The 25,709-nt window shown below is 42.6% G+C and overlaps 1 protein-coding gene across 3 annotated transcripts in view; it reads right to left on the bottom strand.

Annotated features, from left to right (window-relative positions):
* Positions 1-7,736: 7,736 nt before the first annotated feature.
* Positions 7,737-25,709, bottom strand: part of cfap263 (cilia and flagella associated protein 263) — a 31,205-nt gene continuing 13,232 nt past the window's right edge. For 2 of the 3 annotated variants that reach the window (XM_078542949.1, XM_078542950.1), the window contains exons 6-9: positions 23,800-23,955; positions 22,412-22,519; positions 16,189-16,344; positions 7,737-8,021 (exon numbers count right to left, since the gene is read on the bottom strand). In XM_078542949.1, the coding sequence (XP_078399075.1) occupies positions 7,932-8,021; positions 16,189-16,344; positions 22,412-22,519; positions 23,800-23,955 (510 nt within the window). In that variant the 3' untranslated portion in view covers positions 7,737-7,931. Of the gene's footprint in view, positions 8,022-15,812; positions 16,345-22,411; positions 22,520-23,799; positions 23,956-25,709 lie in introns of those variants that run through there. The other variant, XM_078542948.1, reaches the window with a different exon arrangement.

Raw genomic sequence — 25,709 nt, 5'->3', positions numbered from 1 at the left:
CCGAGATATCGCGGACCCTGGCACCAGGGAGGCAACAGACCATCCGGGATTCTCAATCTCTCCCACAGAACCTCCTATCTGTCCCCCTAACTATCGAATCCCCTATCACTACTGCTCTCCTCTTTTCCCTCCCTCCTTTCTGAGCTGAGGGTCCAGCCTCGGTGCCAGAGACGCGACCACTACAACTTGTCCCTGGTAGGTCGTCCCCACCAACAGTATCCAAAACGGTATACCTATTGTTGATGGGAACGGCCACAGGGGTGCTCTGCTCTTTCTGTCTATTCCCCTTCCCTCTCCTGACATTCACCCAGCTGCCTGCCTCCTGACTTTTAGGGGTGACTGTCTCCCTGAAATTCCTGTCTATTACTGCCTCTGCCTCCCATATGATCCGAAGTTCATCCAGCTCCAGCTCCAGTTCCCTAACTCGGCTTCTCAGGAGCTGCAGCTGGATGCACCTTTTGCAGGTGTAGTCACCAGGGACAATTGTGCTGTCCATAACTTCCCACATAGGATAAAACATTTAGCTCGGCTAGCGGGCGGGCGCGCACCCGACCCAACCGAGCATAAAATGATGCGTGATGACATCGGGCAAGTGTCCTGATGTCAACGCGCACTCACGTGATATTTCGGTCAGCGGTGTGCGCCAGAGTCGGCAGCACGTCCGCTGACAATTAAAAGGCCTATTAAAGCCATTAAAAGGTTAATTAAAAGAAAATTTTCGCTGCCTGTCCAACGCTGTTCGTCACACCTATGGGCGGGATGAGCTTCCCTAAAGCAAATAAAAATTTTAAAACTTAATTTGATAACATATCCATGCTCATGTGCCGCTCTCATTTCATGCTTTGTGGGCCTTAATTGGCCCGTCAACATGAAATCGTCTTCCAGCCCAGATCGCGGGTGGTGGTGGGCTTCCCGACTGCCCCCACTTGCACCTGCTGAGCCCGCCCGACATGGGTGAAATTCTGCTCATTGACTTTAAACAGGCACTAGGCAAAGCACATTTAACCTTACAAATTCAAAATGAGGTTCCTTGCAATTTGGTTCCTTTGCAGACATAGTTGTAGGCTTACAAGCTGGTTAGATCTTAAATGCCTCTGAAATACAGACTCAAACTCCTTTCTGTTCATACCTAGCTTTTCCTTTGAATGTACATTTTCCATGGTATCCTGAGCTTTTAATGTCACATCTTCTAACAATAACATTTTCATCCCACTAATTTTATTAGTAATATAAACATATTACTTGGCGTCTCCCAGCTAGGTGCAAGATTTTACTCCCACTCTTGAATGCTTTATTCAACAGCTGCAAATTTACACTTTATTTTCTATCTTCCTTACTGTTTACCTAATGGACATCCCAAAACTACTATACATCAAAGCACCCAGACTAGCTGGCTTTAATTCAATTAAGACACACACAGTCATAGACCCCAATACAATTCCATTTAAAAAATAATTTCCAATAATATTATAAACATTAATATCTCCTCATGTCACTTTCATCGTATCAATTTTACCAGTAATCTTTGGGAAAAATAAACACACTGTTTCTTAACTTCTCCTGGCTAGGTGATCATTTCTCCCCTTCCTTTGAATTCAAATTAGTCTGGTTTATTTAAAAATGTAAATGTTCCCTTTACATCTATGTTTACCTACTTAACATTTCAAACCTACCTTATCTTCTGTTACATCAAAGCCTTCAGACCACCTGCCTTTAATTCAATTAAGTCACACACACACACACACACACACACACACACAGACCCCCACTATTACTCTACTTTACAATAAATTCCAATAACATTATGACAATTATTATATCTTCCTGACAGTATACAAGAACCACCAGAATTAGCAGACATCTTGTTTTAACATCTTGTCTGAAGGATGTCACATTTAATATTGCAGGACATACTCAATGCCAAACAGTAGTGTCAGTCTGGATGTTGGGATGACAGTAGTATTGCAAACAGTCCTCTTGCTACAATGGATGTAGCATCATTGCACACAGGTGAGAAGATGAAATAGTTCTTGAACCAGTAATGAGTGATGTTAAAGTTTATCTTTGTCTGTTATAACACAGCAGATGGTAAATGCTGAGCTGTTCAAATCCCAGAGGGAAAATTGGAACAACTATCACAACTAATTTTTAATTTGTCTAAATTTTGAGATGTGTGCCTTAAATTCAATAGTAATAAGACCACCAAGTCTTATAGGTTTTTACAAAACTAGATTAAACATTTATTAATAAGAGAAATGATTTTAAATACATGCATACAAATTATTACTATGATAACTTCTAAATCGCCTAATAAATCTAACTCCCAGGGAAAAATTTTAATATTTCCCCTGTCGGAGGGGGAGTGCAGGCGCAGGCAGGTGTGCCTCCGATCGGCGCTCCAAATTGGGGGCCTGCCGCCATTTTACGTGGGCCAATTAAGGCCCACCCAGTGTGACATCTGCTTGGAAGCGCTATGCGGGCGGGGAGTGGGGGGAGATTCCCTCAGCTGGGAATGCACTCTTTCACGCATGCGCACAGATCTCCCTAAGGCCAAGTGCTGCCTCAGGGAGATCGGCTCAGAATTAAAGTTTGTCATACAAATGATAAAAAAATTTCCTTGACATCCCCTCATGTGACACTGTCACATGAGTTGGGACATGCCCATACCTTTTATTGAAACCGTTAATAAAAATTTAAATACCCTCATGAAACCTCATCCCTCCCGTGGATGAGGTTTCATGCTTTTTCCAAAGCCCGCCAGGGCTCCTGGGCTGCCCGCCAACCTTGTCCATTAATGACTTTAATTAGTTTTTCAATGGCCTCAATAGGCTGTTGACAAGTCGGCAGGCATGCAGTTGACTCAGCTGCGTCCCCATTGACCTGAAAATGGAAATGACGCGGGGTGACATCGGGAGTTCCACCTGATGTCATCCCGCGTCATTTTACGCGTGGGCGAGTGGGCCCCGCCCACGCTCGCTGACCGCAAGTTCCTGCCCCCAGTTACACTTTTGCTAAGGCAACAGTAAGACACATAGGGCAGAATCTTCTGTTCGGTGTGCAGAGACGGACCCCACATGCCGACACGTAAAATGACGTCCGTGACGTCAGGCATGCGTCCCAACGTCACCGCGCATCATTCCAATCTTTCATTCGGCGGGCACTGACTTCATGTGTCCAACTTTATTACAATAAAAACATCTCATTTTTCAAATGTCACTTCTACCCTCAGCACCTTCCTTTTTATTGAGAAAAAGCTTCCTGCAAATTTCCATCTACTCCTTCTCTTCCCTGACTACCCACCTTCCTTTCACCTACCCACTTTCTATCCTTTTCCGATTTGAACGGGTGATGGACAAAAGGTTTAGCTCTATGAACTAACTCATAATCATCAGCTATCTCTGCTGCTTGTTTTACAGATTCAACTCTCTGTTCCTCCACATGAGTTCTTACTACTGACGGAATTGAATCTTTAAATTCCTCCAAAAGAATTACTTCTCCAAGAGCTGCATATGGTGTCTCTATTTTTAATGCCTGTATCCACCTGTCAAAATGACTGTTTTACTCTTTCAAACTCAATATAAGTTTGCCCAGGCTGTTTTCTCATCTAAATGTCTATCTGTATGCCTCAGGAACCAACTCATATGCACTCAAAATAGCCTTTTTTTAACCACATCATAGTTCATCGATACCTCTTCTGGTAGTGAAGCATAAACCTCATGTGCTCTACCCACCAACCTGGATTGTAACAACAATGTCCAGTTTTCCTGTGGTCATTTCAACTGCTTAGCTATCTTATCAATTGAAATAAAGAATGCTCCAACGTCTCTTTCCTCAAACTTTGAAAGAGCTTGCACAAATTTAAACATCTCCCCACTAGATTCCGATCTGGAAAGAAGTCCTTCCTTGCTTACTGGCATCTCTTTTTTAACTGCCTGCATCTTAAACTGGAATTCTCTCTCTCTCTTTTTCTTTTTCCTCCTTTTCTAATCTCGCCATTTCTAACTCCCTTTCTTGTTTTCTTTCTCTCTCCTCCTTTTCTACCTGTTCCCTTTGAAATACTCTTTCTTTTTCTACTGCCTCTAGTTCAATTTTTTTCATTTGCAACTGAATTTAAGCCCATTCTAATGAACCACCCCTTGGAAAACTTGGTCTCTCAGGTATTCCTTCCAATTTCAAATGCTGTGCTTTGCCTTCAATCGTGTCTGATTTCCTCACTCCTGCAGGTAATCCTAAGTGTTACTTATCTGCCAATTCCAGCAACTTAACTTTAGTTACCCTTTGTAAACCAGCCAAAATTATAACTTCAACTCCCAGACAGGTCTGAGCAACTGCCAAAGCCATATTGGAGTCTCACCACTTCAAAAATAACCTCACACCAACTCCTGAATTCAAAGTGCTTCTCATACTCATAACCTTAAGATTCACCAACTCTAAAGATATCAAGGAATTTCAAATATATCCCGCAAAGAGCCCCTAATTTTTGTTATGACACAGCAGATGGTAAATGCTGAGCTGTTCAAATCCCAGAGGGAAACTTGAAACAACCGTCACAACTAATTTTTAATTTGTATACATTTCTAGAGACATGCCTTGAATTCAGTAGGAATAAGGCCAAAGTCTTATAGGTTTTTTTTTTACAAAACTAGATTAAACATTTATTAATAAGAGAAATGAGTTTAAATGCATGCATAGATCTACAAATTACTACTGTGATAACTTCTAAATCCCCTAATCAATCTAACTCCCAGTTACACTTTTGTTAAGGTAACAGTAAGACACAGATTTTAAAAGACCCAGACAAAGAAACATGATAAAAACAGAATTACCTGGAAAAACTCAGCAGGTCTGGCAGCATCGGTGGAGAAGAAATCAGTTAACGTTTCGAGTCTTCATGACCCTTCGGCAGAACTGAGTATAGTTAGGAGAAAGGTGAAATATAAGCTGGTCTAAGGTGGGGGGGCGGGGGGAGAGAGAAGTTGAGGGTGTGGTGATTGTGGAGATAAGCAAGCAGTGATAGGAGCAGATAATCAAAAGATGTCACAGACAAAAAGATCAAAGAGGTGTTGAAGGTGGTGATATTTGTCTAAGAAAAGTGCTAATTAAGAATGGAAGACAGGATACTCAAGGTACAGCTCTAGTGGGGGTGGGGTGGAAAGACTAACAAAGTTTTAGTTTTAGATTTAAAAATAATGGAAATAGGTGGGGAAAGAAGAATCTATATAAATTATTGAAAAAAAAGGGGAGGGGGGAGAAACGGGGTGGGGATGGGGGGAGGGGGAGTTTAAGATCTAAAGTTGTTGAATTCAATATTCAGCCCAGAAACATGATACCCTGAACAAGTCAAATTCAAAGTGAATTCTCTTCACTTCAGTCCCTGGAGACATCAGCTTGAGAGATAGATGCTGAAGGCTTTTTCACACTTGTAAGATCCTAAAAATGCTCACCTTTACACACAGCCTTTGCTCCTTTATACATATTTTCCCCTTTGAATGCAAATACCCATTGTTTCATTATGTCTTTGGACTTTATCTTCCTAACAATAAAAACCTCTCAAAGCACCAAGTCTTACCAGTAATCTTTGGGAAAAATAAACACTAGCCAGGATTTTCCAGCCCCGTTGCAGGCGGGACCCACTGCAGGCGAGGTGGCGACCCAGCCGGAAGTCCATTGACTTGTGGCAGGACCGGAAGATCGCGGCAGCAGGTGGGTGCGGAAAATCCCACCAACTGTTTCTAAACTTCACCTGGTTAGGTGACGCATTTAACTCCCTCTTTTGAAAACAATCTAGTCTGGTTTATTTAAAAATGCAAATGTTCCCTTCACACCTATGTTTCTAAACTTCCCATGTTTACATAATTAACATTTCAAACCTAACTTCTTCTCCTACAGCAAAGCACCCAGACTAGCTGCCTCTAATTCAATTAAGTCTTATATATACACACACATGGCATGATTTTGTCCTTGGCAGGGGTGCTCAGGAAGCCAACCGCTGCTGCGATCGGCTCCGCACTGCGATTTCATGGGGGCAGGCCCATTAAGGCCCACCCAGCGCGGATTGTGAGTGGCAGCGCTGAGCTCTGCCTGTGCAGGCGGGGGGGAAGGAGGGAGAGCAGGCCTCATGCACAGTTTGCACAGAGCTGCCTCAGGGAGATGAAGCGCAGTGTAAAAAAAAGTAATAAAGAAAATAAAAATGTCAGAAGACATGTCCCCTCATGTGACTCTGTCACATGAGCTGGGACATGTTTTTAATTCAAAAATAAAATTATTTAATCTTTATTTGCTTTAGGGAACCTCATCCTGTCCGTGGATGAGGTTTCCTAAAAAAAAACGTAAAGGCCGCTTGGCTTTTTCACCTGCCCACCAACCGTTAGGTTGGACGGGCAGCATAAATTTGAATTTAATTCGTTTCTTAATGGCCTTAATAGGTCTTTTAATAGTTGGTGGGCGTGCAGCTGACTCCAGCGCGCACCCCCTGAACAAAATATTGCAAGACAGCGTGATGGCACGGGATGCACGCCCAATGTCATCATGTGTCATTTTACGCTCGGGTGTGCCGGATGTGCGCCTGCGCGCCAAGTGTAATATTCTGCCCATAGAACAATAGTGGGACGTGTCTATTTTACAATAAATTCCAATAACATTATGAGAATTATTACATCTTCCTGACACTGTCCCAATCAGTATCTAAAACATTGCTTCCACTTTAAGATAGAGAGCCCATATGAGCTATGAATAATCTAAGATGCATTGATATTTGTTCAGAACACCTTGTACATAAATCTGCTACAATTAAGAGCACTCCAGAAGCAAACAATAGGATCTTCAGCTGCAATCATAATAGTTAGTGATAACGGCAACACAGGCCGCATGATGCAATTGAACAAAAAGCAGACAAGATTCAAAAGGTCCCTATCAATATTCTGCAAATCGGTCACTTGCTCAGAGTATTGGTTTTTTGGTCCTGTATTCAATGATTACAAAAAAATTAAGAAGTTCATCTCCTTTACAGAAGCATAATTTTGCCTTCAGGATCTTAAAATCTAGACGGAGAAGTCTTTACAAATGGGAAATGTTTCTAAATACACCAACTTGCCTCCAGGGAGAGCATTCAAGTCAGTCAGATCTCCTCTAGAACTTGGTTTCTTGAAGCCACAATTTTCTTGAAAATAAATTTTTTAAATGTGTTTTCGTTTTCATTAATTTCTAAGATAATTAAAGTTTGCGTTCCAGGAAGAAAGCCAAGATGATTCCTACTGACCCATTTTCAGGGTGAAGGCTGGTTTTTCAGTTACCTTGATTTTTCTAGATATCTATCCTTCCAATTATAAAGGTTAAACCATATGTACCAGTTTTATTGTGTCTGTGAGACCAGGCCTATGCATATTTGCTTGGCCTTGACTTAACCTGGAGTTTTTTTGTTTTTGTCTAATTTAATCAATGCTGAACCAATGGATTTCAACTTCAACATTTTTAATTTATACTGACGTACTCATTGTTGTTTTCATTACACAGTGACATGCTTTTGCTGGGATGGTACCCAGTATTCATACTTAGAGGATGTTCCCACAGTACAGTGATGTGGCTTTGCAGTGAAGGATTCCCCTATTCTTACAGTGCAGTGGGATGGGTTTGTTGAAGGGAATCCCACATTACAACTTTATGACATGTCCTCAACATAACAATTTTAACTGTTAGTTTGACAGTATTAGGAGGCTGTAAAGTAGGCAACAGAGCAAAGTATCAAGGGCTGGCTTTATTTATTTGAAATAACAATACAACCAGCCTATCAGCATAAAGCATGACCGTCTTTTGCAGCTAGATTAAAATAATTCTTCATTCTAAGGGAACTTTTCCCTCTGGATTCCTGTGAGTGTTTCTCCTTTGTCCAGTTTGTGATAAGTTCCAGTTTCAGGAATCCCTCTATGCCCTGGTCACTCTGTGCTGGTTTTATTCAAGTCCTGATCTTGATCGTTGTACATTTTAATGTTCTCCCAGGTTTTACTGTAAGTTTTATGTGCAAGCTGAAAAACAAATTTAAATAAGTGTTAGTTGATTACTACTTAATGCTCAAAACATCATGTTTCTTTTCCTATAACTATCTGCCTCTCCTGCATAATCTTTGAGTCTTTTTTTTGACTTCCATGAACATCTCCTTGGTGACTCTGTCAGACGAACTTTCACTTTTACCACTGTACGGAAAACAGGATCTAACTATCCTTTTTATACTCAGGCTTCTTTTCGATTTCTTTTTGCATTGAGGTCAATGGAAATCAGGCAGCCAGATAATTAAAGCTTATTTTCCGCACAACAGCAAAAATTAATACTCATTCCATGGATGGAATTTAGTGGAATTGACACAGGTTCAGTCCGCACAGCACTTCTCAGGGGAGGCCCAACCAGACTAAGCGGCGTCAATAATGAGCCTAATTGACAACCCACTACGGTCGAGTGAGTTTCCCCCATGGGCCCATTTCCACCCCCTACTTAATTGCAGGAGGTTTACCCGCCATCAGGGAATGGTGTGGGCCCTACTGTGATCAAGTGCCATGGCAGGCTACATTAAATCCAGCCCCATATCTTTCTGTCCCCAACTCTTTCTCATTCTTTCCCTCTTTCTGACAGTCCCTTCTTTTTCTGCCACTTCTGTCTTCTGTTTGTTTCCCAATCCCTCTGTACATTTCACAAGAGTTCCTTACTAATTGATCCAATGTACCTTTTTTAAAGGTCAAAGCACACCGCAACAGTGCAAGTCAGAGAAAGATTTGCTCAGAAGCATTTCAAACCACCTCAAGCAAAGTGAAATACTTTGAAGTACAGTGACAAACAGCAATGACCCTAAAATAAAAGCAAAATACTGCGGATGCTGGAAATCTGATATAAAAACATAAAGTGCTGGAAATATTCAGCAGGTCTGGCAGCAGTAATAACCTTAACCCTCCCTCACCAAAGTCTTTTTAAGCTTTTGAAACCTCTTCTCTTTTACATGACTTTATGGTGCTCCTGGGTTGGGCTTATCTAATGGTAGCTTCAAATAACATTAACTTAGTACTTAGTGCCAGCTCTGAAGAAGAGTCATAAGAACTCGAAACGTTAACTCTGGTTTTTTTTCTCTCCACAGATGCTGTTAGATCTGCTGAAGTTTTTCCAGCATTTTCTGTTTTTGTTGCTTTTAACTTAGTACTTGCTCATTGTTATACCCATCCAATAATCTGTAGGATTTGTGGATGAAAAGTACTTTTGTAGACTTCTACATGTGGTGGCTTATGTAGGTGATATAATTTCATGGAGTTCAATGTCACAAATTAAATAAACTGAAGGTAAATTCCTAGGGCAGTGTCTTGATGCAAAAAAAAAATCTACACGTTAATATTAAGATATCAATAACTTTCCCCCAAAGCCCCTTGATAGGTCAACTATTAGGGAAAATTAATTCATCCATTTCCCAGTCTGCAGATACATTAAAAATTTAAAGAGAGTCTGCCCAGTCATCAAAAAAACTCAGGCTTGCTTCATTTCTGTGTACAGGCATTAGTCAATAAAAGAATACTGTCAGACTCTCACTGAAAATGTGGATGAACCCAACTAATTCTGTTCACTCCCCTGACACAAAGACAAAGGAACTGTTCTTTAGCTGCAGCTTTTTGAAACCAATTCTAAAATCATTTTTACCCTGTCTGAAGTCATTTGGCGCAGTATGAAAGTTCTATTTTAATCACAAAGAGACATCACTGTAAAAGATGATATAGTCCAAATAACAGCTTGGGCAAAAAGGAAATGTGCTGCAACAATAAAGTTAATAAGTTAAAAACGTTAATTTAAAGTCCTTTTAAAAAGTGGCCTATTGGTGCAGCATATAAATTAAACATCCGGCCCACAGATTTGAATCTACCGAAATAGGAGGTTGAGAGAAAGCTAGAAGATGCTTCACAGAGAGAGGATATTTCTCACTCTGCTTCTATTTAGGGTAGCTAATGGATGTCAATGTGATTCATGAGATTGCTCATACTGACCTCATATAGGATAGCTGATGAATATCACTGTCATCTTGGCCCATTTGCTACTAGTCTTGCCTCCAATTCAAAACATGGGAACAGGAATAGCCTTGTTCTACCATTCAATGAGTTCATGGCTGATCTGGAACCTAAATCCACAGAGTAACCTTGTCCATATCCCTTAAAGACTTTAGTTAACAAAAATCTCCATTTTAAACAAGTGAAGAGGGCACTCAGTGGAGCATATACCTCTGCCACACTGCATTAACTTAACATTATAACATTTATGCACTTCTAACTGATCTTTTGTCCTATAAATGTGAGGCTTTTCCCCGCCAAATTGATGGTCTATAACTGCAAAGCTGAAAAAATTAAGAGCTTCCATCTCACTGAGGAGGCTTCAAGCCAATCCAAATCCAACAACCTGTTCACATTTTGACAACTGTGACAAATTCCACCATAGCAACTGAGACAATCCACAACGTTCTAAAACAATCAAGAACATTTTAAATAAAACGACCTGCAACATTCTAAGAAACAAGGTGATTCACCCCATTTCCCAATGTTAATGGATCCTTTAAAAAAAATCCAGGATCTGGATCCGCATCTTAGCTAAAATATAACCAATTCTTTCTTGGGCCATACCCTATCTATATACCACATTTTCTTCAAATCCATCCATTAATTTTTGAGATTGTTACGACCAGGTGAGGAGGAGTGTCCTGTCTTCCATTCTTAATTAGCACTTTTCTTAGACAAATATCACCAACTTCAACACCTCTTTGATCCTTTTGTCTGTGACATCTTTTGATTATCTGCTCCTATCACTGCTTGCTTATCTCCACAATCACCACACCCTCAACTTCTCTCTCCCCCCGCCCCCCCACCTTAAACCAGCTTATATTTCTCCTTTCTCCTAACTATGCTTCAGTTCTGCCAAAGGGTCGTGAAGGCTTGAAACATTAACTGATTTCTTCTCCACCGATGCTGCCAGACCTGCTGAGTTTTCCCAGGTAATCCTGTTTTTGTTTTGGATTTCCAGCATCCGCAGTAGCTTTTAGCTTTTTGTTTTTATCTCTGTGTTTAATTGACTGCCACCTCTCTTCAAGAAATGCCCTCTCTGAAGAAGTACGGTTCTGTTCTCCGACAGGATTTCCGCCTGTCTCTTCTGCCCTGCTCACCTTCATTGCTTTCCATTTCTCTCCTGGTGTTTGACAAGGTGTTTACTAAAACCCGCTTTCACAGCCATATCTCCTTTCTCAGTGACTGTCTCCGTCTCCGACTCACCCCACGTGGATTTCAACTGAAATTCCATCCCTCTTGTTTCGAACCCACCCAGGATTACAGGTATCTCCGGGACATAAAACGTTTCTCGGACTGCTGTTCCCGTCGCATTCTGAGATCCACACTCAGTGCCATGCACCGCCATATGAACACACTCGACCTCTCCCTCCAGCAGCACCGCCGCACCCTTTTTCAAAGCTGCGCGTGCCCCCAGTTTCATTTTATTCTTCGCCTCATCCGTCGCCTCAACAAGAAACTTTTTCTCTTTCTCTCAAGTGCTAAGGAACGCAAGCTCCAACAACTCATCGACACCAACACCCATCTGGGACCCTCCACCCCTGCTTGTCCCTCCGCCGCCACCCCATCTTCCAATCCCAGCCCCAGCCGCGTATTCACTATACCCCCTGACCTTCCCCTCTCCGATGCTGAACGTTCAGTGCTCAGCAAAGGACTTAGTTTCATACCCTTACGCCCTCATCTCAATGAATTTCGGGCTCGGCATGATGCTGAACTCTTCTTCCGCCGTCTTCGTCTCCGTGCTCACTTCTTTGGACAGGAGTCCTCTCCCCGTTCAACGGATCCTTTTACCCACCTCCAATATTCTCCCTCCACTTGGACCCCTCCCTCTGGATTCTTACCTTCTCTTGATCTTTTCATTGAGAACTGTCGGCGTGACATTAGCCGTCTCAATTTCTCTGCTCCTCTCACCCATTCTAATCTGTCTCTCTCTGAACTCACTGCACTCCGTTCTCTCAGGTCCAACCCCAACATTGTCATCAAACCCGCCGACAAGGGTGGTACTGTAGTTGTCTGGCGCATTGACCTCTACCTCGCGGAGGCTGAGCGTCAACTCGCAGACACTTCCTCCTACCTCTCCCTGGACCATGACCCCACCACAGAACATCAAGCCATTGTTTCCAGGACTGTCACTGACCTCATCTCCTCTGGAGATCTTCCTCCCACAGCTTCCAACTTGATAGTCGCCCAACCTTGGACGGCCCGCTTCTACCTCCTACCCAAAATTCACAAACAGAACTGTCCTGGCAGACCGATCGTGTCAGCCTGTTCCTGCCCCACGGAACTCATTTCTCGTTATCTTGACTCCCTTCTCTCTCCCCTTGTCCAGTCCCTTCCCACCTACATCCGTGATTCCTCTGACACCTTACGTCACATCAACAATTTCCAGTTCCCTGGCCCCAACCGCTTCCTCTTCACCATGGATGTCCAATCCCTCTACACCTCCATCCCCCACCAGGATGGTCTGAGGTCCCTTAGCTTCCATCTCTGACACTTCTCTTCCCTTCCTTGACCTCTCTGTCTCAATTTCTGATGATAGACTGTCCACCAATATCCATTACAAGCCTACCGACTCCCACAGCTACCTCGACTACAGCTCCTCACACCCCGCTTCCTGTAAAGACTCCATCCCATTCTCTCAGTTCCTTCGCCTCTGTCGCATCTGTTCTGATGACGCTACCTTCAAAAACAGCTCCTCTGACATGTCCTCCTTCTTCCTTAACCGAGGTTTTCCATCCACGGTCGTTGACAGGGCCCTCAACCGTGTCCAGCCCATATCCCGCGCATCCTCCCTCACGCCTTCTCCTCCTTCCCAGAAACATGATAGGGTCCCCCTTGTCCTCACTTATCACCCCACCAGCCTCCGCATTCAAAGGATCATCCTCCGCCATTTCCGCCAACTCCAGCATGATGCCACCACCAAACACATCTTCCCTTCACCCCCCCTGACGGCATTCCGTAGGGATCGTTCCCTCCGGGACACCCTGGTCCACTCCTCCATCACCCCCTACTCCTCAACCCCCACCTATGGCACCTCCCCATGTCCACGCAGAAGATGCAACACCTGCCCCTTCACTTCCTCTCTCTTCACCGTCCAAGGGCCCAAACACTCCTTTCAAGTGAAGCAGCATTTCACTTGCATTTCCCCTAACTTAGTCTACTGCATTCGTTGCTCCCAATGCGGTCTCCTCTACATTGGAGAGACCAAACGCAAACTGGGCGATCGCTTTGCAGAACACCTGCAGTCTGTCCGCAAGAAAGACCCAAACCTCCCTGTCGCTTGCCATTTTAACACTCCACCCTGTTCTCTTGCCCACATGTCTGTCCTTGGCTTGCTGCATTGTGCCAGTGAAGCCCAACGCAAACTGGAGGAACAGCACCTCATCTTCCGACTAGGCACTTTACAGCCTTCCGGGCTGAATATTGAATTCAACAACTTTAGATCTTAAACTCCCCCTCCCCCCATCCCCACCCCGTTTCTCCCCCCTCCCCCTTTTTTTTCAATAATTTATATAGATTCTTCTTTCCCCACCTATTTCCATTATTTTTCAATCTAAAACTAAAACCTTGTTAGTCTTTCCACCCCACCCCCACTAGAGCTGTACTTTGAGTGTCCTGTCTTCCATTCTTAATTAGCACTTTTCTTAGGCAAATATCACCACCTTCAACACCTCTTTGATCTTTTTGTCTGTGACATCTTTTGATTATCTGCTCCTATCACTGCTTGCTTATCTCCACAATCACCACACCCTCAACTTCTCTCTCCCCCCGCCCCCCCACCTTAAACCAGCTTATATTTCTCCTTTCTCCTAACTATGCTTCAGTTCTGCCGAAGGGTCATGAAGGCTCGAAACGTTAACTGATTTCTTCTCCACCGATGCTGCCAGACCTGCTGAGTTTTTCCAGGTAATTCTGTTTTTGTTTTGGATTTCCAGCATCCGCAGTAGCTTTTAGCTTTTTGTTTTTATTATTGAGGAGGAGTGAACTGGCTCCCCTCTATTTAGCGTCCACTGTTGGTCACAACAAAGGTTTTTAAATTTCTTTTCCCTGTGGATGCCTTTTCCAAATCCAAATGTATTTTTTAACTATTTATGCAGTGAACAATAAGGAGCCAATCATGAGGGTTTGAGTCAAAGAGCAAGCAAAATTTATTAGCTACTAAACCCGAGGGGAAAATGATAAATGACACACACAGGTATCAACAAGAGAGAATCCAACCATCGCCCCTTGATGTTCAATGGCATTACCATCACTGAATCCCCCACTATCAACATCCTGGGGGTTACCATTGACCAGAAACTGAACTGGACTAGCTATATAAATACTACAGCTACAAAAGCAGATCAGAGGCTAGGAATCGTGCAACAAGTAACTCACCTCCTGACTGCCCAAAGCCTACCCACCAACTATAATACACAAGTCAGGTGTGTAATGGAATACTCCCCACTTGCCTGGATGAGTGCAGCTCCCACAACACTGAAGAAGCTGGACACTGTCCAGGACAAAGCAGTCTGCTTGATTGGCACCACATCCATAAACATTCACTCCCTCCACCAGCGATGCACAATAGCAGCAGTGTGTACCATCTACAAGATGCACTGCAGGAATTCACCAAGGCTCCTCAGACAGCACCTTCCAAACCCACGACCACTACCACCTAGAAGGACAAGGGCAGCAGATAGATGAGAACACCACCACCTGAAAGTTCCTCTCCAAGTCACTCACTATCCTGACTTGGAAATATATCGCCGTTCCTTCACTGTTGCTGGGTCAAAATCCTGGAACTCTCTTCCTAACAGCACTGTGGGTGTACCTGCACCACATGGACTGCAGTCATTCAAGAAAGCAGCTCACCACCACCTTCTCAAGGGCAACTAGGGATGGGCAATAAATGCTGGCCTAGCCAGCGAAGCCCACATCCCGTGAATTAATTTTAAAAGAAGATAAACCCATACTGGCTCGCTCTAATCAGCTGAAAATTTACAAGGTGTTCAGTCACCTAATCCTTAAGTATAGACTTTAATAATTTTCCAACACAGATGGTATCTATATAGACGAATTGGTCTATAATTCCCTGATTTCCCTCTCTCAACTTTAATAAAAAGCGGAATGGCGTGCACAATTTTACAATCTAAATGAATGGTTCCCGAAAAGAGAGAACTTTGGGAGATTGGAGTTGGGGCATCTGCAATGTTCTCACCTACTTCCTTTAACACCCTGGGATGGAAACCATCTGGTCCTGGGGACTTGTCACTCTTCCATGCCATTATTTTCTTCATTATGGTTATATTGCTTACATTAATTTGGGTGAGGCCCTGACTCTGATTCAATTTTAATTTCCTGAGGATGTTTGACATGTTGACCTCTTCCCTATGTATAGTAATTGAAGGTTGTAAATTTAAGCTCATTCCAGGATCTGAATGGATAATCTAGGCTGGCAATTAATGCAGTATTGGAGCAGTGCTATACTGTTGGAGGTGCTGTCTTTCAGACAAAGTGTCTGTTGAGATGAACATTAAAGTTTCCATGCCAGTATTTTTCCTACAATGCAGATGAACTGACTAACATCTAATTGTTCTTCATGAGAGCTTGCTGTGTGCAAATTGGCTGCTTTATTTGCATGACAACAGGGACTACATCTTGAAGTTATTCATTGCATGAAGTGCTTTGTGTTATTTCTGAGCGCTGTAATAAGACACTGCATAAATGTAAGTTTTTTATTTCAATTTGATAGATGCATTGATATTTTTCACATGATCCCTCCATGAAATATCCAATGGATGAAGTTTGACATGTTAACATATTTCATGCTGTCAGTGTTTTAATAGGATAAGCTAGGTGTACCAGAGAAAAATGCTGGCTTTTCTCCGTGGGTGTCAGTTTGCTCTTATTCAACTCCTGGCAGACTCACTCAGCCATTCTGTCACAACAAACTCTGCCATTTAAGGCACACCTTTGCAATCCAGAGATAATTAAACTCACTACTATTGCCCTGATCTTGTAGATAGATACAACTCCATGTATCTATTATCCAGACACATGTCACGTAGTCCTGCAGCCTATATGCAGTCACATTCACCATCACTTCAGAAACCCAGACCAAGTGGACACTCACCTCTGCAATATCCACTTTACGTTCCCAGGTTTTCACTTTCTTCTCTAGGTCAAAGCGATTCCATGTCTCACGCACATATTCAAGGACGTCTGGCACTCTGTAATTGGAAATGTCATCACGAAACTTCCTGTTTAGCTCCTCTTCTTTGGCTTTGTCCTGCAGATGCAAAGGAGAGAAATATATTGTTACATTTTTTTTTAATCTATTCGTTCACGGGATGTGGGGGTCGCTGGCTAGGCCAGCATTTATTGCCCACCCCTAATTGCCCTTGAGAAGGTGGTGGTGAGCTGCCTTCTTGAACCACTGCTATCTATGTGGCGTAGGTACACCCAAAATGCGGTTAGGAAGCAAGTTCAAGGACCTTGAACCAGCAACAGTGAAGGAATGGTAAATACAATGGTGATATAGTTCCAAGGATGGTGTGTGGCTTGGAGGGGAACTTGCAGATGGTGGTGTTCCCATGTATCTTCTGCCCTTATCCCTCAATGGTAGAGGTCCCGGGTTTGGAAGGTGCCTTCAAAGGGGCCTTGGTGAGTTGCTGCACCGCACCTTGTAGATGGCACACACTGATGCCACTGTGGATCAGTGGTGGAATCAGTGAATGTTTAAGGTGGTGGGTGGAGTGCCAATCAAGCAGGCTGCTCTGTCCTGGATGGTGTTGAGCTTCTTGAGTGTTGTTGGAGCAGTACTCATTCAGGCAAGCGGAGAGTATTCCATCACATTCCTGACTTGTGCCTTGTAGATGGTGAAAAGGAGACAGGAGGAGAGTTACTCGCTGTAGAATTCCTAGTCTCTGACCTGCTCACAATATTTATATGGCTGGTCCAGTTCAACTTCTGGTCAATGGTAACCCCCAGAATGTTGATAGTGGGGGATTCAGCGATGATAGTGCCATTGAATGTCAACGGGAGATGGTTAGATTCTCTGTTGTTGGAGATGGTCATTGCTTGGCACTTGTGTGGCGTGAATGTTACTTGCCACTCGTCAGCCCAAGCCTGAATGTTGTCCAGGTCTTGCTGCATTTGGACAAAGACTGTTTGTGCTGAACATTGTGCGATGGAATCATCAGTGAACATCCCCACTTCTGACCTTATGATGGAAGGAAGGTGATTGATGAATCAGCTGAAGATGGTTGGGCCTAGGACACTACTATGAGGAACACCTGCAGCATATCCTGGGACTGAGATCATTGACCTCCAACAACCACCACCATCTTCCTTTATGCTAGGTATGACTCCAACCAGACAGTCCCCGCTCAACCCACTGCCCGCACCCCCACCCCGCTTCCCAATGACCAGTTTTGCTCAGGCCACTTGATACCATACTTGGTCAAATACAGCTTTGTCATCAAGGGCAGTCACTCTCACATCACCCCTGGAGTTCACCTCTTTTGTTCATGTTTGGACCAAGGCTGTAATGAGGCCAGGAGCTGAGTGACCCTGGGGGAACCCAAAATGAGCAGGTTGTTGCTTAGCAAGTGCCACTTAATAGCACTGTCAATGACCCCTTCCATCACTTTGCTGATGATCGAGAGTAGACTGATGGGACGGTAATTAGTAAAATGATCTAACAGCTTTCCATGATTCAATGAAGAATGGCTTCTAGGGTTACGTACTAAAAGGGAAACAGACAATTAAGGAATCGTACCTCAAAGAGTCAGGGTGAGAAATTGGACTCATTAGCATCTGTTTTTTGGGTGCTATGCATGTCCTGAGAGTTCAAAATGGCGTCCGCAGTGCACACACACACACTTTTTGTCCATATCACCCAGACACCATACTGCAGAGGATATTAGCACTAGTGCAGTGAACAGGTCACCAGAAGTAGGAAACACCTATTTGATGCCAGTGCTGCCATCTCGAAGCGCAATATTACAGCATTTTATCCAGATCCTCGGGCCTGACTCCTGTTATTAACCTCTATGACTTTCTGCTCCCACTGCCTTTTGAGTGTGTGTCTGGAAAAACCTCCTGGTCCCCTCCAGATAGGAGATATCTCTCCTACATTCCACCTCTTCCACCAAAGCCTCCAATGAAACAGTCGAAATTTTGGAACCTTGCCTTGTTGTGCCATTTTGCCTTGCTTTGCAGGTCAGATTCACTTCCTGCATGACTGCCAGCATCTGTTGCCTTTTAAACAGAGCCAAATAGCTTTAATTTGTGGTAGCAAGTTACAATTTTGTGCTGATGCATGCAGTCAATGGGCATTGTGGTTAGCACTTGCTGTGTGCAGAAATCATGGAAATGAACAGGCATTGCAAGTTTGTCTGTATTGTGCATTGAGGGTGTGGGTTAATTGTGCATTATGATCCCCACACCTGTTTTCAGGGGCTATTCAATTTAATCCCTCAGTACCTTAAGGAAAAGGGAGGAAGAGATGGTCATGAAATTGGAAGAAATTGGATAGGGTGAGGCAATTAAAAAATTGATTACATTTTCAATTGCTACATTTAAATAGGCCGATTTGTGTTTGCATCAGTTAGCAAGTTAACCTTTAATTCTGAGTAAATAATTAATTGGAGAACTCTATGCCCTTCATGATTCCATGAATCTTGGAGCACCTGTACTAGGTTTCTTTCTCATTATTTTGTTGTAATTTTTTTAAAATTAAAAGCTATAGGTGGAGTCGAGCAGAAACTCTCCCCGTATGCTGATGACCTGATTCTTTACATCTCTGATCCGGTCTCATCTCCCACATATTTTCTCTACTCTTGAGCAATTTGGTCATATTTCAGGTTTTAAAATTAATTTGCAAAAGAGTGCAATTTTTCCTATTAACCCTATTGCAAAGAGTTACCTTCTTTCTTCCCTCTCCTTCAAGATTACAGTAAACAGTTTTAAATATTTAGGAATTTTAGTTACTCGATCCCTTGGAGATCTTTTTAAGCTCAACTTTGACCCTATGTTGGAACGTACGAAGCAGGATTTAGCACGTTGGTCTAGCTTACCCCTTTCTTTAGTTGTTCATATAAATTGTGTAAAGATGAATATTTTGCCAAAATTTCTATACTTATTTCAGTGCATTCCATTGTTTATTCCCAAGCGCTTTTTTTGTTGCAATAGACCAATTAATTTCTTCCTCTATTTGGAATAAGAAAACATCCAGAATTCATCAAGTTTTTCTACAAAGACCCAAGCATTTAGGTGGTTTGGCACTGCCAAATTTTCAGTTTTATTATTGATCTGCTAATATCCGTAATATTTCTTTTTGGCTTCATTTGAACTTGGCTAGTTTAGCATAGATGCAATTGGAGGCAGCATCCTGTCAATCCACATCTCTGTCTGCTCTGTTGTGCTCTTGCATACCTTTTTCAACCAGTCACTTTTTTCAAACCCTATTGTTAAACAGTCACTTAAGATTTGGACCCAGTTCAAAACACACTTTGGGCTGCAATCTCTCTCTTTATATAGCCCTATTAATGCAAACCATTTATTTCTGCCTTCATTAGGAGATTCTGACTTTCAAGTCTGGCATGCGAGAGGCATCAAAACCCTTGCTAACATATACATTGATAATATTTTTGTTTTTGACTTTCTCTCTTGGAAATATAATCTGCTGCCCCACACACACTTCTTTCGCTATTTACAAATCAGAGATTTTGCACACAAAAAAATTGCCCAGTTTCCTTTATTGCCCCCTAAATCACCGATAGATATTATGTTAGAATTAAATCCTTTCGTTAGGGGGTTCATTTTCAAATTGTATTCTCTAATTTTTTCACCAAACTGCCCTTCGCTTTCTACCTTAAAATCTCTTTGGGAGCAAGATTTTGACTCAGACTTATCAGAAGATAACTGGAAGTCTATTAAACCTGCTCTCTCTTGTCTACATTCCTCATCTGTATGTGCAAGACATAGGTTGCAACATTTAAAATTTTACATCATATCCATTTATCCAACGTGAAATTATCTAAGATTTTTCCAAATTTTGATCCAACCTGTGACAGATGTCATATTGCCCCGGCTTCTCTAATTTATATGTACTGGTCGTGTCCTAAATTGACTGTTTTGGTGCCGCTTCATGCTCTCATCTGGACCTGGAAAAATTTATCAGGTTTGCTTCCAATTTCCACTCCTCCGTCACTTTCACATGGTCCATCTCCGACAATTCCCTTCCCTTCCTTGACCTCTCTGGTCTCAATTTCTGGTGATAGACTGTCCACCAATATTCATTACAAGCCCACCGACTCCCACGGCTACTCACACCCTGGGACTCCATTCCATTCTGTCAGTTCCTTCGGCTCCGTTGCATCTGTTCCGATGATGCCACTTTCCAAAACAGTGCTTCTGACATGTCTTCCTTAACCGAGGTTTCCCACCCACGGTGGTTGACAGGGCTCTCAACTGTGTTCGACCCATCTCCTGCGCCTCTGCCCTCACACCTTCCCCTCCCTCCCAGAATCATGAGAGGGTCCCCCTTGTCCTCACTTTTCACCCCACCAGCCTCCGCATTCAAAGGATCATCCTCTGCCATTTCTGCCACTCCAGCATGATGCCACCACCAAACACATATTTCCTTCAACCCCCCCCCGTTGGCATTCTGTAGGGACCATTCCCTCCGGGAGACCCTGGTCCACTCCTCCATCACCCCCAACACCTCAACCCCCTCCCATGGCACCTGCCCCTTTACTTCCCCCCCTCCTCATCATCCAAGGGCCTAAACACTCCTTTCAAGTGAAGCAGTGCTTCACTTGCACCTCCTTCAATTTGATCTACTGCATTCGTTGCTCCCAATGCGGTTTCCTCTACATTGGAGAGACCAAACACAGACTGGGTGACCGCTTTGCGGAACACCTTCAGTCTGTCCACAAGCATGACCCAGGCCTTCCTGTCACTTGCCATTTCAACACACCTGCTCTCATGCCCACATGTCTATCCTTGGCCTGCTGCAATGTTCCAGTGAAACTCAATGCAAACTAGAAGAGCAGCAGCTCATCTTCAGATTAGGCACTTTACAGCCTTCTGGACTTAACATTGAGTTCAACAACTTCAGACCATGATCCCCCCTTTTTTCTTATTCATTTTTATTTTTAATTTTTTATTTATTTATATTTTCCCATTTATTTTCATTATTATTTTTAAAATTTATTTCCATTTTATTCATCGTTTTATCCCCAGCTTTTAGCCTTTTCAATCTTTTTTCCCATCACCGTCCCCTCCCCCCACCCCACCCCCACTAGGGCCATCTGTCACTTCCCACAGTGCTTACCCTGGTCCTGCCATTATCACATTCTGCTTTCCACTCTTAATGTCACCATTAGCATCTCCCTTAGCCAGCACCACCATTATTAACAACCTTTTGACCTTCTGTTTATGACATCTTTCGCAACTTCTCCTTTGCCTTCACCTATTGCTGGCCTTCTATCCAGCTTCACCTGTTCCGCCCCCCTTAAACAGTATATCTTTCACCACATTTCGACTTCCCTTTAGTTCTGAAGAAGTCATACGGACTCAAAACATTAACTTTGTCTTTCTTTCCACAGATGCTGTCAGACCTGCTGAGTTTTTCCAGCATTTTTTGTTTTTGTTTCAGATTTCCAGCATCCGCAGTATTTTGCCTTTAGCCTGTGTATTAAATTGGCTTTGTTTTGGACAAAATTTTTTAGATCACTCTTTCATATTTTCAGTAGCAACATTGAAGCTTCTCCTATTATAGCACTCTTTGGAGTGGAACCAAATGGCATCTCTCTTACAAAAATTCAGACTGATACACTTGCCTTTTCAACATTATTGGCTAGACGCATTATTCTATTAAATTGGAAACAGTCTGCTCTGCTTTCTTTTACTAATTGGATATGTGATCTTACACAGAATCTTAAACTTGAGAAAATAAAGTATACTATAAGAGACTCCACTGATGGATTTTATGTAGCTTGGCAACCTTTCTTAGATTACTTGAGGAACTGCAGCTCTTTACTTTCATATAACTGACCCTAGTTAGGTTGTTTGTATTATAACAGGTGAAACTATATCTGGCCTATGATTGTTGATGATTTTCTTATTATTTTTTTTCTCTTTCCTTTTACTTCTTCTTTCTCTTACTTCTCTTTTCCTTTCTTTCTCTTCCAAATGTAAGTGTATTGAATTATTGCTGTACTGTAAGCTTTTTATTTGTATGGTTATTCATTATGACTATTTTTTAAAAGAAAAAAATTTTAACAATAAAGAATTAAAAAAAACTATAGGTCAGTAATTTCTAGCAAAATACATCATTTACCACCTACTTCTTCCACTTCTGTAGTCTCGAGCTCAATCTTCTTAAGCAGTTCTTGTCTGGATTTTATTTCGCTGATAAGTTGCTTAGTCTCTGATGACATTCTGTTCAACTGCCTCTGGAAAATGGACATGACCACAGGATTTGAAAGCATAATAGACATTTCAGCATTTTAAAAAAAAATTGGACCTTGTGCTTTCCATTGTTCAAATAGCACTTTCAGGCTTTACTGGTGTACTTAACCATAACGCCATTCAAATCTAATAATTCCCACTTCCAGCCATAACATCTCAACTCAATACACCTAGCCTTTACACATCACTCCCCTCTTCCATTTCCCCCCTAAGCTACCAATCCACCTAGTACCTATCCTATTAGGGGTAATTACAATCAATATTCACCTCCCTCAACCATCCATTCCCATTTCTTCCTAAACACCTCCCTAATTTGAATCCTCCATTGTCAAGATCAAGCATTTCCAAAGTCAGGTGTAGCACACATTAAATGCAAGGGAATCTCTCTCCACATATGGTCCAACAATAAATAAGGCCCAAAATCTCAGATGACTACCCTCTACTGCACCAAATAATGTTACAGCCTCATGAATGATGCTGACACTTTTCTACCAGCTGTGGGCCTGTAGCAGTAGGAACTGGCTGGGAGGCAGTGGCGTAGTGGTATTGTCACTAGACTGGTAATCCAGAGACCCAGGGTAATGCTCCAGGGACCCGGATTCAAATTCCACCACAGCAGATCATGGAATTTGAATTCATTAAATATCTAGAATTAAAAGTCTAATGACGACTGTGAAACCATTGTCGATTATCATAAAAACCCATCTGGTTCTGATGAAGAGTCATATGGACTCGAAAGGTTAACTGTATTCCTCTCTGCAGATGCTGTCAGACCTGCTGAGTTTTTCCAGCTATTTTTATTTTTGTTTCAGATTTCCAGCATCCGCAGTATTTTGCTTTTACCATCTGGTTTGCTAATGTCCTTTAGGGAAGGAAATCTGGTGTCCTCACAAGGTCTGGCCTACATGTGACTCCAGACCCACAGAAATGTGGTTGACTCTTAAAAATGAACAAGGGCAATTAGAGATGGGCAATAAAGGGCAGTTAGGGATGGGCAATAAATGCTGGCCTAGCCAGCGATGCTCACATCCCACGAACGAATAATAAAAAAAAATTGGGCCAGTGCAGTTTTCACATTGGACTTAAAGTAGGAAAAAAAGAAGAGGCTTAATCACCAAGTTCAAATATGAAGGGTGAACCCACTGCACTACCCAGTCCTCCCTTTCCAGCTCATTCCAGCAAACGGACAACTTATCTGAGTAAAACAGTGTCTGACCATATGTGTCAGCAATATATTCTGAACTGTGTGTCAATCAAAACTTACTTTGTAGGAATTGAGAACCAACTGAGTTTTCCCTGTCATGACTTTGAGCTGCAGGAGTTCCTGATTGTACTGTTCAATTTGCTTCAAGTACTGACTGTTTTCAATCTTCAACTGATGAAAGTCGACCTCTCGCAGCACCTCCCCAGCCTCCTCTTTCTAGATACAGAAACAAATGCTCAGAATATTCTTTTTTTTTCCTGGTTGGTGTTGTTATTTTAATCCTTTTCCCCATACCCTGTATCATACCACAGTTGACAGAGGGGACAGGCAATCTTCACCCCAAGCTCTGACAACTCTGTTTTTAAGACCAGTCATTAGAGCTAGCTGCAAGAGGAGAACCAGAGATTAAAAGAAAAAAAGAAATTACATTTATATAGCACGTATTTGGCCGGACTTTCCCATAAAATTAGCTGTGAGGTTAAAGGCACTGACTGTTATTACTGCAGAAATTGGATAGCAACTTCCAGCGAGCAGTTAAATGCGAAATCTGGAAGTTGCTGTGTGAGATGTAGCATTCTTCTGTAAGCTGCATGAAAATGGCATGTCATCATCTTGCTCCCCATTTAAATGTATTCAATGGCATGAAGATCCTGAACTGATGTTGTCGATATTGGAGCAAACTCACCACAAAGGACTTATCCATTTCTGCCTCAGTAACCTTTTAATGACATGGTAAATCTTAACTACTGCAAAGCAACCTCTCTGAAATTATAAATTAGTTTTTGTAAGTGTGGAATCTCATTCCTTTAACTTTTAATTATTGTGGCAGATTTAAAACAACTTTTTCTTTGTTATTTTTATCTCTCTCTCTCCTGCTTTCCTTCCCTCTTTCTTTATTTTGATTTCTGTACCTGATGTAACATTGAATTCACTATTCCAGCTTACACTTCCTGGTTCAGACTCTGTGCTATTCTTTAATTGGATCAATTAAGGAGATATACAGTAGCATGCCTTGTTCACATAGGTCCCAGATGTCTATGCTGCGTTGGTTGGACTTTCTGCTGACATTAACTTGCTGAGAAAAACCCTATGGAATGGGGCAAGTGCAAGTCTAACAAATGGCTAGCCATATTTTGGCTGAATGGTGTTTCTGTACTGCACCATGAAATAAGCCTCTATGAAACAGCTCAAAGTAATTCACTATAATTACTCAGCAAATACAGTAGCCATTTTGCACTGAAGGACAAATGTTGGTCAGGACACCAACAGCCTCAACTCTTATTCAAATACTGCTAACCACCTGAAGGGGACAAGGTTCACCATTTTCATCTACAGAAATGGCATCTCTGATACTGCAACACTGCCTCACAGAATCACGGTGCAGAAGAGGCCCTTTGGCCCATTGAGTCTGCACTGACATGTGAGAAACACCTGACCTACCTACCTAATCCCATTTACCAGTACTTGGCCCATAGCCTCGAATGTTATGATGTGCCAAGTGCTCATCCAGGTACTTTTTAAAGGATGTGAGGTAACCCGCCTCCACCACTCTCCCAGGCAGTGCATTCCAGACCGTCACCACCCTCTGGGTAAAAACGTTTTTCCTCACATTCCCCCTAAACCACCTGCCCCTCACCTTGAACTTAAGCCGCCTTGTGACTGACCCTTCAACTAAGGGGAACAGCTGCTCCCTATCCACCCTGTCCATGCCCCTCATAATCTTGTACAACTCGATCAGGTCGCAACTCAGTCTTCTCTGCTCCAACGAAAACAACCCAAGTCTATCCAACCTCTCTTCATAACTTAAATGTTTCATCCCAGGCAACATCATGGTGAATCTCCTCTGCAACCCCTCCAGTGCAATCACATCCTTCCTATAATGTGGCAACCAGAATTGCACACAGTACTCCAGCTGTGGCCTCACCAATGTTCTATACAACTCCAACATGACCTCCCTACTTTTGTAATCT

This window comes from Cetorhinus maximus, chromosome 6, assembly GCF_964194155.1.
Source record: "Cetorhinus maximus chromosome 6, sCetMax3.hap1.1, whole genome shotgun sequence".
Taxonomy (NCBI): domain Eukaryota; kingdom Metazoa; phylum Chordata; class Chondrichthyes; order Lamniformes; family Cetorhinidae; genus Cetorhinus; species Cetorhinus maximus.
This window is presented reverse-complemented; position numbering and strand designations above follow the sequence as displayed.